This window comes from Giraffa tippelskirchi, chromosome 1 (assembly GCF_054371585.1).
Source record: "Giraffa tippelskirchi isolate mGirTip1 chromosome 1, T2T-mGirTip1v1.2.pri, whole genome shotgun sequence".
NCBI classification, from domain to species: domain Eukaryota; kingdom Metazoa; phylum Chordata; class Mammalia; order Artiodactyla; family Giraffidae; genus Giraffa; species Giraffa tippelskirchi.
Genome location: NC_137275.1, coordinates 149712327 through 149726295, shown reverse-complemented (window position 1 = coordinate 149726295; position 13969 = coordinate 149712327). Strand labels below are relative to the sequence as shown.

Here is a 13969-nt window from a genome sequence, read left to right as displayed (position 1 = left end):
CCATGGGGTCACAAAGAGTCAAACATGACTGAGCAACTGAACTGAACTGACTGAAACTGGAAAGGAAGAAACAAAATTGGTACTATTTACAGAAAGCATAATATTTTATATTGAAAACCCTAAAATCCCATCAGAAAACTGTTAGAACTAATAAATGGATTCAGTAAAGTTACAGGATATAAAACTAATACTCAAAAAACTTGCTACACTTCTATATATATATTAATAATGACCAGAAAAAGAAATTAAGAAATAAGAAATCACATTTATAATTACATCAAAAAGAATAAAATATCTAGGAAAAGATTTAACAGAAGAATTGAAAGAACTCTATATTGAAAACTATAAAACATTAATGAAAGAAATTGAAGAAGACACACATTAATGGCAAGATGCTCTGTGCTCAGGGATTATAATAATTAATATAGTTAAAATGTCCATATCACCCAAAGCAATACATAGGTTCAATCCCTATCAAAATTCCAATGGCATTTTTCACAAAAATAGAACAAGCAGTTATAAAATTTCTATGGAAGAAAAAGAAACCCCAAATAGTCAAAGCAGTCTAGAGAAAGAAGAACAAAACTAGAGGGATGTTACCCTGATTTCAAACTGTATTGCAAAGCTATAGTAATTAAAAAAGTGTGGTATTGGCATAACACAGACCTATAGATCAGTGGAACAGAACAGAGAGCCCAGAAATAAACCTAACCATATAATATCAATTAATTTTTAACAGTATGAAAAGGCAAAAAGATAGGCCACTGAAAGCTGAATTCCCCAGGTTGGTAGGTGCCCAATATGCTACTGGAGATCTGGAGAAATAACTCCAAAAAGAATGAAGAGATGGAGTCAAAGCAACAACAACACCCAGTTGTGGATGTGACTGGTGATAGAAGCAAGGTCCGATGCTGTAAAGAGCAATATTGCATAGGAACCAGGAACGTTAGGTCCATGAATCAAGGCAAATTGGAAATGGTCAAACAGGAGATGGCAAGAGTGAACATCAATCTTTTAGGAATCAGCAAACTAAAATGGACTGGAATGGGTGAATTTAACTCAAATGACCATTTTATCTACTACCGTGGGCAAGAATCCCTTAGAAGAAATGGAGTAGCCATCATGGTCAACAAAAGAGTCTGAAATGCAGTACTTGGATGCAATCTCAAAAAAGACAGAATGATCTCTGCTTGATTGTTTCCAAGGCAAACCATTCAATATCACAGTAATCCAAGTCTATGCCCCGACCAGGAAAGCTGAAGAAGCTGAAGTTGAACGGGTCTATGAAGACGTGCAAGACCTTGAGGAACTAACACTCAAAAAAGATGTCCTTTTCACTATAGGGGACTGGAAAGCAAAAGTAGGAAGTCAAAAAATACCTGGAGTAATAGGCAAATTTGGCCTTGGAGTATAGAATGAAGCAGGGCAAAGGCTAATAGGGCTTTGCCAAGAGAATGTACTGGTCATAGCAAACACCCTCTTCCAACAATACAAGAGACGACTCTACACATGGACATCACCAGATGGTCAATACCAAAATCAGACTGATTATATTCTTTGCAGCCAAAGATGGAGAAGCTCTACAGAGTCAGCAAAAACAAGACCGGGAGAAGACTGTGGCTCAGATCATGCACTCCTCATTGCCAAATTCAGACTGAAATTGAAGAAATCAGGGAAAACCACTAGACCATTCATATATGACCTAAATCAAATCCCTTACAATTACACAGTGGAAGTGACAAATAGATTCAAGGGATTAGATCTGATAGACAGAGTGCCTGAGGAACTATATGGATGGAGGTTCATGACACTGTACAGGAGGCAGTGATCAAGACCATCTCCAAGAAAAAGAAATGGAAAACGGCAAAACAATTGTGTGAGAAGGACTTATAAATAGCTGTGAAAAGAAGAGAAGTGAAAGGCAAAGGAGCAAAGGAAAGATATAACCATTTAAATGCAGAGTTCCAAAGAAGAGCAAGGAGAGATGAGAAAGCATTCCTTAGTGATCAGTGCAAAGAAATAGAGGAAAACAATAGAATGGGAAAGACTAGAGATCTCTTCAAGAAAATTAGAGATACCAAGGGAACATTCATGCAAAGATGGGCAAAATAAAGGGCAGAAATGGTATGGACCTAATGGAAGCAGAAGATATGGTGGCAAGAATACAGAGAAGAACTATACAAAAAAGATCTTCATGACCCAGATAATTATGATGGTGTGATCACTCACCTAGAGTCAGACATTCTGGAATGTGAAGTCAAGTGGGCCTTAGGAAGTATCACAACAAACAAAGCTAGTGGAGGTGATGGAATTTCAGGTGAGCTATTCCAAATCCTAAAAGATGATGCTGTGAAAGTGCTGCACTCAATATGCCAGCAAATTTGGAAAACTCAGCAGTGGCCACAGGACTGGAAAAGGTCAGTTTTCATTCCAATCCCAAAGAAAGGCAATGCCAAAGAATGCTCAAACTACCACACAATTGCACTCATCTCACATGCTAGCAAAGAAATGCTCAAAATTCTCCAAGCCAGGCTTCAACAGTATGTGAACCATGAACTTCCAGACGTTTAAGCTGGATTTAGAAAAGGCAGAGGAACCAGAGTTCAAATTGCCAACATCCGTCAGAACATAAAAAAAGAGAGAGAGTTCCAGAAAAATATCTACTTCTGCTTTATGGACTATGCCAAAGCCTTTCACTGTGTGGATCACAACAAACTGTGGAAAACTCTGAAAGAGATGGGAATACCAGACCACCTGACTTGCCACCTGAGAAATCTGTACGCAGGTCAAGAAGCAACAGTTAGAACTGGACATGGAACAACAGACTGGTTCCAAATCGGGAGAAGAGTACGTCAAGGCTGTATATTGTCACCCTGCTTATTTAACTTATATGTAGAATACATCATGAGAAACACTGGGCTGGATGAAGCACAAGCTGGAATCAAGATTGCCTGGAGAAATATCAATAACCTCAGATAAGCAGATGACACCACTCTTATGGCAGAAAGTGAAGAAGAACTAAAGAGCCTCTTGATGAAAGTGAAAGAGGAGAGTGAAAAAGTTGGCTTAAAACTCAACATTCAGAAAACTAAGATTATGGCATCTGGTCCCATCACTTCATAGCAAATAGATGGGAAAGCAATGGAAACAGTGACAGACTTTATTTTGGGGGGCTCCAAAATCACTGCAGATGGCAACTGCAGCCATGAAATTAAAAGATGGTTGCTTCTTGGAAGAAAAGTTATGACCAACTTAGACAGCATATTAAAAAGCAGAGACATTACTTTGCCAACAAAGGTCCGTCTAGTCAAAGCTATGGTTTTTCCAGTAGTCATGTATGGATGTGAGAGTTGGACTATAAAGAAAGCTGAGCACCAAAGAATTGATGCTTTTGAACTGTAGAGTTGTAGAAGACTCATGAGAGTCTCTTGGACTAAAAGAGATCAAACCAGTCAATCCTAAAGGAAATGAGTCCTGAATATTAATTGGAAGGACTGATGCTGAAACTCCAATACTTTGGCCACCTGATATGAAGAACTGACTCATTTGAAAAGACCCTAATGCCCAGAAAGATTGAAGGCAGGAGAAGGGGACAACAGAGGATGAGATAGTTGGATGGCATCACTGACTCAATGGACATGAGTTTGAGTAAACTCCAGGGCTGGTGATGGACAGGGAGGCCTGGTGTGCTTCAGTCCATGGGGTCGCAAAAAGTCGGACACGACTGAGTGACTGAACTGAACTTTTAACAGAGGAGCCAAGAATATACAATGGGTAAAGGACAGTCTCTTTTATAAATGGTACTGGACATTTCACACTAGTCAGAATGGCTGCTATCCAAAAATCTACAAGCAATAAATGCTGGAGAAGGTGTGGAGAAAAGGGAACTCTATTACACTGTTGGTGGGAATGCAAACTAGTACAGCCACTATGGAGAAGAGTGTGGAGATTCCTTAAAAAACTGGAAATAGAACTGCCTTATGACCCAGCAATCCCACTGCTGGGCATACACACCGAGGAAACCAGAATTGAAAGAGACACGTGTACCCCAATGTTCATCACAGCACTGTTTATAATAGCCAGGACATGGAGGCAGCCTAGATGTCCATCAGCAGACGAATTGGTAAGGAAGCTGCGGTATATATACACAATGGAATATTACTCAGCCATTAAAAAGAATACATTCGCATCAGTTCTAATGAGGTGGATAAAACTGGAGCCCATTATACAGAGAGAAGTAAGCCGGAAAGAAAAACACCAATACAGTATACTAACGCATATATATGGAATTTAGAAAGTCGGTAAAAATAACCCTGTATGCAAGACAGCAAAAGAGACACAGATGTATAGATCAGTCTTTTGGATTCTATGGGAGAGGGCAAGGGTGGGATGATATGGGAGAATGCCATTGAAGCATGTAAATTATCATATGTGAAATGAATCGCCAGTCCAGGTTCGATGCATGATATAGGGTGCTAGGGGCTGGTGCACCAGGATGACCCAGAAGGATGGGATGGGGAGGGAGGTGAGAGGGGGGCTCTCGAAGGGGAACACATATACACCCATGGCGGATTCATGTCAATGTATGGCAAAACCAATACAAGATTGTAAAGTAAAAAAATAAATAAATAAAATTTAAAAATAAAAAAATAAATGATACTGGAAAATTTGGACAGCTAGATGCTAAAGAATGAAACTGGACCACTATCTGATTGTACTCAAAAACTAACTCAATGGACTAAAGTTCTGAATGTAAAACCTGACACCATAAGACTTCTAGAATTAAACACAGTAGACTCCTTGATATTGACCTTGGTAGTGATTTTAAAATCTGACACCAAAAGCAACAACAACAGAAGAAGAATAAACAAGTGGGATGACATTAAACTAAAAAGCTCTGCAAAACAAAGGAAACTATCAACAGAATGAAAAGCAACCTACTGAATGGGGGAAACTATTTATAAATAATATATCAGATAAGGGTATAATATCCAAAATATATAAAGAAATCATACAACTCAATAGCAAAAGAATCAAAGAAGCTGATTTTAAAATGGGCAAAAATCCTGAATAGATGTTTTCCAAAGGAGACATACACAGATACATAAAAATATGCTTTATATCATTAGTCACCAGGGAAATGCAAATCAAAACCACAATGAGATATCACCTTGAACTTTTTAGAATGGGTATTATCAAAAAGAGAAGACAAGTGTTGGAGAGGATACGGAGAAAAGGGAACACTTGTGCTCTGCTGGTGGGAATGTAAATTGGGGCAGCCACTAAGGAAAAGAGAATGGAAGTCACTTAAAAAATTAAAAATAGAACCAGGATATGATCCACTGATTCTATGAGAAAATGAAAACACAAATTCAAAAAATACACACTCCCATGTTCATTGGAGCATTATTTACAATAGCCAAGATACAAAAACAACCTAACTGTCCATTGATGGGTAAATGAATAAAGAAATTGTGATATGTATGTGGTACACAAATAGAATAGCATATTATGTAGCCATAAAAAGAACAAAATCCTGCCATTTGGGACAACATGGTTGGACTTGAGGGCATTATGGTAAAATGAAATATGTTAGAGAAAGGCAAATACTGTATTATCTCTCAAATATGGAATTTATATAAACATAAAATAACGTCTTAAATGCAAGATAAGCATATTGCTAGTTAATACATACACATTATTTAACTTATTCAATTATTTATTTAGTTCCATTTTTATTCCAGAAAGGATATAAGGTGACAAACTATTTGACATTTACCCAATATATGATCTTAATAGTTCCCAGAGATTTTGCCAAACTACATGCAAAAGCATCCCACAAAACAACACAAGCATCTGACAAATTTTGCAAAAAAGAAAAGCAGGATAAGTCCATGTCATTCTAAGTAGGAAAGCTCTGGTTAGTGATACTTAGAATGCTTCATAAGTTCTCAGCATAGAATTTGCAAAAAGTGTCCTAGGATTCAATGTTTCCTTGTTATATTTCCAAGAGACAACTCTCCTACACTCTCCCTGAACTCCAAAATGAGGCATCCACTTCTAGCTGACTGAGGGGCAAAATCCAACTTTTACATTGTCTTGTTTTCCTTGGAAAGCAGCTACCCCAGGACTGGGCAAGAGACTGAGATTGCAAACTCTAAAAGTTCATAGCCCAAGGAATATAGAGACACAAAATAATATAGCACGTCAAAGTTCATTTCAAAAGAATCTAATCCAATCACACACTTTCTAAAAGTGAAAGTGGATGCTTTAATTATTTGAAATAAAACTAGGTCTGTGTCTAAGTTCCTAAATTAATGGTTTATTCTCCTTTGGTCCACAACAGTTGCTTGCTATAGTTTAGACAGGACTCTTGCAGTTCTATTGCTTAGAAGGGATTAATTTACTGTTCAAAAAGAAGCATCTAGATATAAACATATAACTTTTGACCCCAAAATAAATGAGAGAAATGTGAATCATACAAAAAACGAAATAGTCTAGCGTTTCTTAACCAAAATAATACTGTCATGTCCTTGGACGAAGTCAGACCTTTGGGGCACCTTATCCCAGAAAAGATCATGGTGCCCATTCCCACTATGTAACAAAGAATAAACACAAAACATTAAATCACAAAATATTAATAGTATAAGGAAACACTACAAAAACTATTTAATTTATTCAAGTATTTCTTTAGTTCCATTTTTATTCCAGAAAGGATATAAGGTGACAAATTATTTGACATAAATAATGTCAAATAATACATTATTTGTACTTTTAAATAATAAAAAAATATTATTTTATTATTTAAAAAGAAACAGAAACAATCAAGATAAAACATCTCTATTTTTTCTAAATAAAAAAACTATTTAAATGCATTTAAAAATAGTTTAAGTATCAAATATTCTTCCTCCCCCAAAATGTATAGCTTTTGTTCAAATACCTGTGACTAGTTTGCTTACTAAATACGAATCTCAAGAAGGCAACACTAAACACTAGTTTTAGTTTTAAAAACTAAAAGCCTATCTGTAGATGCCATACTACAGTATGAAGAGCTTCAAGGTCGCATTTCAGAAGTTCTGAATCAGCAAGGAAGTGTCTCCATGTCAGACAGTCATGTCTGATGCTGGAGAAAATCCAAGCCAGAGGGATGCCCCATTTGTGGGATACTCATGCACCTATACTTATAGAAGAATTGGATGTGATTCCACCTTCATGTCAACAGAGGGAAACAGATTTCAAAGAGACTTTACCTTGAAAAGATCTTGAATTTTTGCCATCTCTTCCCAAGTTGTTATGCAATAAACACAGAAGTAGAAGGTGGCAATGTCCACAGGTTGGTTGCTCATCTCCCAGTGGAAAACTACCAGCGACAAGACAGTGCTCCCACTCAAGGCAATCTTTTTCAAAAGTTCACTTTCTCTTTGTTACAACAATACAAACAGCAAAGTGATCTGACTCTTTCATTGCGTATAGTAGTAAATTGAATTTGCCCATAAAGGTATGGAGCCTTCTTCTTATGCTAAATTTGAACTTCAGAGATTTCACACCTGCCAAAGCCAGAAAGCAGCTGAACAGAGGCTCCTAGAGATAAATTATGCTCTAAAAATACCAAACAGGCTTATACTTATGAAAAGAGCTTTTAATAATAAGTATAATTTATCCCTATTCACTGCAAAACAAAAATCTTAATAAGTTATGGTTTTTTCACATTTCCAATTAGAAACTATTTAATATTCCTAGCGGCTTGATTTATTTCAAGGTATTACAGAACAAACTCTTACTTTTATCAAACAGAATTCCTTCATAATCTCTACTGCTAGACCAAAATATGATGATACACAAAGCAAGTTAAAATGACACAATGCTTCTGAATCATCAAAGAAAATTCTAATTTTATTCCACTTAATTTTGATATTTTATGTTTTATTATATTCTATCTCTGAAAAAACTGGTAACCAATGTACAATTTACGTGTACACAATGTTCAACTAATCATAGTATGCATTTACCTACAACATTCCAGTGTTAAGACATAGTTCTCAAAAGGTTGATTTCTAAGGAAAATTTCATAGAAAAAAAAATAGAGATGTTTCATCTTGATTGTTTCTGTTAGCCATATTATATGGAAACTGATACATTAATAACTGCTACACTGAATGTAGTAAAGGAAAAATTTAAGCAAGCTTCTCAACAAATACTGAAAAATCAAATTCTGTCATTGCATAACTATTCTGAGATTATCCATTCAGCTCAAGCAGAGAACATTTTTAAGTGAGCATGATTATTTCTGTACATGTTCAGAAATGCATTTCAAACAATAACAGCTTTATTAATTTCAAACCAAGCTGTCATTCAAATGCAAAGAACATATCCTTTGTTTAGTCTGACTTGCAATACTTATCAACTCTTTTTCTAGTAAAGGTTTCCCTCCCTCCCAGTTCTTTGTAAAATGAGTAATGAAGCTTTTAAAAAATATTTGGATACAATTCACTTTTCGTTATCATGCTACACAGAGGAAGTGTTAGTCAACTAAAAAAAGAGAAATTTTAGTAAAGTTGAAGACACTGCAAGCTGTAAGTTTTCTCAACTTTAGAAAATCTCTGACAAAATTTACTATAGTCTAAATAATTCACCTTTGTGGTCTCATCTACACAAAAAATAAAATAATCAATTTCACTGTAAATTACATTTAAATTATTTCAGTTTTTGAATGTTTTGTTAGCAATTTGTAGTCATATTAAATGATTTTTATGAAAGTAAAGAAAAATCAACTTAGTATACATTTTAATCTATATTTAATTTAGAGATTTTTTATCTTTGAAGGATATACTACTTTTGTCATATAATATGATTCTGTACAATATAGAAGTTAATATGTTGGTGAAAAATTTTTTTCTAAGATAAAAATAAAGAACAAAATGTAGGCAAGGAAGAATCCTGCCTTTAATCTTTCAGGAAGAAAAAAATGTATTGACTTTGCATCTTTACTTATGTATTTACTTGCTATGTCTTTCTAACATGATTTTAAAGCAAGACTGTTCTGACATATTTTCTTGTAGTTCTGAGGATTTTTCAGGTATTTCAACTTCACATTAGCAAAGTATTATTATAGGAAGATCAAGCAATTGAGGACCTAAAACTGGGTCGACCTGCAGAAACTTTTGTCATTACCTTTTATAAATCTGGAGTTTATTTTCAATGAAAAGACACATGAGATCCTTTTGGGACGTGGAGGGTATATGTGATTGATTTGAATTTTTTTGCTTTTGTTTTGGTTACGTTATTCTTAGAGCATTCTTTTAATAAAGTCACAGGTACTATTAAAAATCTTATAAGATTAAAATTTTAGAAATTCGTCTTTGCACTGGTTTTTACTTCATGAGAAAAGATACTACTCTTAAATCAACATCAAAATTCTGTGTCTTCAAACTTAGGAAAAACAAAATCATAAAGACAGTATGATTTCTTATAAAAGCCATTTTTAGAACTGAAACAACTTCTGAAAAACCAAGAGAGTATTGGGCATACATTACATGAAAGGAAAAGCCTTATTTTCATTATTTCCTGATTCTGGGAATTCTATTAAGAACCTTATGGAATAAAAACTCATTTGCAAAAATCCCTCATGAAGACATAATCAACTACCACCAGAACCCACCTTTTAAAGTAATGAGATTTGATAAACTATAAAAAGAGTATGAAAATTTTTACTTTTTCTTGTGCATTTTAAAAGAAAGACTAGAAGGCTTTTTGGCTTTTCAAACAGCAGTGCCTCTTAGCACCTGAAGGATACACAACTGTAAAATACATGCAAATTCATTTTCAAAGAAACACCAACAAAAAGTAAAACATTAGTGATTAGGTACATACTGATGACGCCAATGTGGAGGTATTTGCCACTGTGAAGGGTCTGAATAGAATCACATCTTGTCCTGATCATACCTGCCCTCCAGAACAAAATAGGCAGCTGACCAATTAAGGGGTGTTTATCTATACAGTGGTACCTTTGTTCTCCAACAATGTCAGATTGCAAACGTCCTGGAACACATATTTACCTGGAGGATTCTTGGCAGGATCATTGTGGCTTGGACTTCCTGATTGTCCAGAATCTGTAAAGAAATCACAGAAAATGTTTTCTTTTTAATTTGTTTTGAAAGAATTTCACAATCCTCAGAAGGACTTAAAAATTTTTTTTAAGGTAGAACAATGAAGTCGAGTGTTTAAATAAAGTATATTTTCCTAAGCCTTTCAGCAGCAATATTTTATTAAACTGCATGAACATCTGTAGATATGTATAGATATCTATATATACACATATATATATATTTCTTTGTCGAAAGAAAAAAAAAATATAGAGATCTATAATATTCATGGGGTAGGGAAAGGCTTTTTTAAAACAAAAGGTCTGGTGACAATGCCATTGAAGGTGATTTGAAGGCTGGGCCTGTCAGAAGCAATATGAAACAAGTCAGATACATTCCCTAAAAATGAAATTTGAGTGAGTTAAACGTGCTTTTTTTAAAAAGCTGAAAGAGTAAAAATACACAGAAGCTAGAGTCCATTTTTCCAGGACTTCACGTGTATACACACATATCCACTCCAATAATCCCCCAACCTACTGGATCCAGGCCCAGATTTGACTGCATCCCATAATAGCAATCGATTTGCAAACACCAAGAAAAGCATAAATTACTAGGTAGAAACCAACAAGGCTTTGTGGAGAGTAAATTGTTGGATCAATTTAATTTCCATCTGTGATAGACAGACAGACTCAGCAGATAAGGAGAAAGAGATCAATGCGGAACATCCGAATTTCCTATCACACGTTATTCCTCATCGATGATACAGAAAGGAACATAGAAGCTACAGTACTGTTAGGAAACATGCCTTCCTAACTAATCTGACACTGTTGTGTTTGGCTCACTCCTCTTTCCTCTATGTCCCCTCTGCATTTATCTGTGTCATTTGCGCCATATTATTATACACTTACTTGCAGTTGCTTTGTAATCTTCTTTTATTGGTTCTAGCATTAAGTTTGTCTCCCCAACTAAATTGCATGCTCCTAAGCAGAGGCAGAGATTCTGTCTACTTCTTTTGTGTCTTCCTCAATGTGCTGTTCACGGCTGTGACTGCACTGGGCTGGATGGCTCAGATTCAGCAGCTTTCTTTGCTTGCTTAGGAAAGGCAATTTTGAACTTGATAGTGAATTTCAACAAAGGTGACAGGTGGCCACAGACAAAAGTCTCTTTCCCAAACCTGGCCATTACACCTGAGACACGGATCCAGTCTTATTTAAGCAGAAACATCTTATGCTGGTGTTTTTCAGCAAGGCTACTCTGCTCTTCCATTGAAGTTATTAACATACTGCAATTGCTGCTTCTACTATTAAATGCAAGGACACCCTTTTGACTTCCTTTTGTATAAAACTTGGTTATTTATTTCTGCCCTTCGCCTCATGCCTGCTAACTAGATTTAATGCTGAAATCAGAACTGTTCCCCTTCTTCCCATATCCTTGCCTTTTTTCTTTTTCTTCTCCCTCCGCCCCCCCCTTTTTTTTGCCCTAGAACACTTTTTATAAAATCTTAGTAAATATATTTAATGATTCCCACATTATCCTCCAATTTATTTCTAATTTTCCCAAATGGAAAAGAAACCAGTTAAGGACTACTCCTGCAGTCTGAGTTCTGGCTAGAGTTGTCCCCAGACAGTCAAAGAGAATAAGATTCTCTCCAAAAGGTTTGTCTCATCTCCCATGAATTCTATTAGTTTTTCTGGTTTTGAGGCAAGACTCAGTGACTTCTAACTTAGGAGATCAATCTTTCTCTTTCTTTCTGCCCATAAAAGATGGCACAATATCGGCTACTTTCCAGGCATGGAGTATGATAGCTATATTGAAAAGAAAAAAGATAAATTAGACCATTTTGCTATAGCCTCAGCTATTTCTGCCTTGAGTTCCTCTGACAAATGTCCCTCAGAATTGATACTACGTTCCAGCTTAATTTCTCAAGTGACTCTAACATTTTGAGAAGTTTCTACATACATGGTGTACCCACTGACCAGGGCCTCCCCATGTTTTATGTTTAATAAAGCTACTTCACATTTATGGAATCTACTTCATAAAGTAGAACTCTTCACACTTATGAAAGTCTAGGTATTCATCCCTCAAGGAGGTTAATGCCATCTTCCTGACAACACAGTGGGAGGCAGATTAAGGCTGTCTATCTCAGGGGACAGGAGCTATACACTCCAGGTTTAGTTAAATCAGTTTCAAAAAAGAACACAAAATTCGTTCCCAACATCTTGTTGCTAAAGTTTGGACCAGTAAAGAATTAAGGTCTCTTCCACTCCTAAGAAAGTATTCCGTTAGAACAATGACACACCCTGTTACCACAATAGCCCATTTGGAAAACTCTCTTTCTGCTGCAAATTACCCTTTTCCCCCATTTGCAACAACTGCAGACAACAGCTTCTTCAACTGAAAAAAAAAAAAAAATGAAATTTCTAAAAAAAAACCACCACAAACATTTGAGGGAAAGCTGAAGTAGACCCTAAATTTGACTCGTATACTTGCTTTTAACAATGCCACTTTCTAAAATAATCTGGCATTTACTGACACACAATGACAGATTTTTCCCTCATATTCCAACGTCTGTGCCCTCTCATGAAGTAAAATAGCGTAAGTGGGATCCCCAAAACACAGAAGAGGCCCCTTCAAGGAGTGAGCAGGAGAACACTTACTTCTCCAACAGTAAACTCTAACTCTAATCTATTCTTAACTCTTATGTCACCTCATATCGGTGGTCACTTAATTCCAACTGCTGGAAAAGGAAGTAACCAGGGAGTTGCAGTTGGCAGAGAAACCAAAAATGAACTGTTATTGTGGTTAACTTCAGAGAAAGAATTACTCAGACCACATCTAAAACCCTTCCAATCCACCACCTAGGTCAAATTACTCTATACCCAAAGGTTTTCTTTAACTGCTTCCACCATTTGTTCAAGTTGTGTGTGCGAATGTGTGTGTGCCCACACTTCATGTATTATAGTGAATCCCAGCTCTGCCCCTCAGTAGCAGTGTGATCTTATTACTTAACTCTTAGGGTCTTCATCTTTAACTATAATACTACCTACTTTACAGAATCATTGCAAAGATTTTATTATATGAGCATTAAGTCAGACACCTCTTAACACAATTAAGTAAAAGATATTATTAAACATAAAAAGGACACATTCAAAAAATGACTAATATTTTTAATGGACTAACTTTCAGGAAGAAAGGGAGAAAAGGGATATGACTAAATTTGTCCATCCCAGTGTAAGCATCTAAAATTGTCTGTGTTGAATTAACTGAAGATGGGCAAGTGTGTGCCTCTTGAATTCCTCTGTAAATACCTTGGTCCCACTCTCCCAAAAAGGGAGGGAGGCACTGCTGCCATTTCAAGGCTCTCAGGGAGCTGTCATGCTCAAAAGTCAGGAGTGAAAATTACCTTCTGGAAGACTGAAGTCTTTGAAGAAGGAGGGTGGTCAGAATGGGGACTGTGTCAGTACAGTGTGACAGTGTACAGTCCAGTGTGACCCACACTGACCAGCACACTGAGTCTTGAGATATTGATGCCATGAAGAAAAAGAGAGGGAAAGGGGTCTTGAAGGCAGCAGACTCAAACCAGTCCTATCATTCCTTTCACATTTTGTTTTCTCTTCCTTGATCTCAATCTATATCTTTTACACTTCTTTGTCTCTTTCTGACTTGACAGAATGCAGGACTGCAATATATTTTGTATTGCATATAAAACTCCTACTACTCAATCTTTGTGTTTTAAAAGTGTGCATTAAACACAATATATTTCTTCTAGGAAAAAGAACAGTTAATGAAGCCATTTCTAAATTAATGCTTTTTAAACAATCAATTTCTCTTCCCCCAAATTAAAGATTTCAGGACTAAGAAAGGTTCTCATCTACACATGACACTTA

At 36.0% G+C, this 13969-nt stretch overlaps 1 protein-coding gene across 18 annotated transcripts in view; it reads right to left on the bottom strand.

Moving 5' to 3' along the window:
• Nucleotides 1–13969, bottom strand: part of NFIB (nuclear factor I B) — a 465570-nt gene that overhangs the window by 91769 nt on the left and 359832 nt on the right. For all 18 annotated transcript variants that reach the window (XR_014076781.1, XM_081570139.1, XM_081570150.1 and 15 more), the window contains exon 3: nt 10056–10109. Coding sequence is in view for 17 of the 18 variants with exons in the window: in XM_081570139.1 (XP_081426265.1) it covers nt 10056–10109 (54 nt within the window). In the remaining variant the exon portion in view is untranslated. The remainder of the gene's footprint in view (nt 1–10055; nt 10110–13969) is intronic.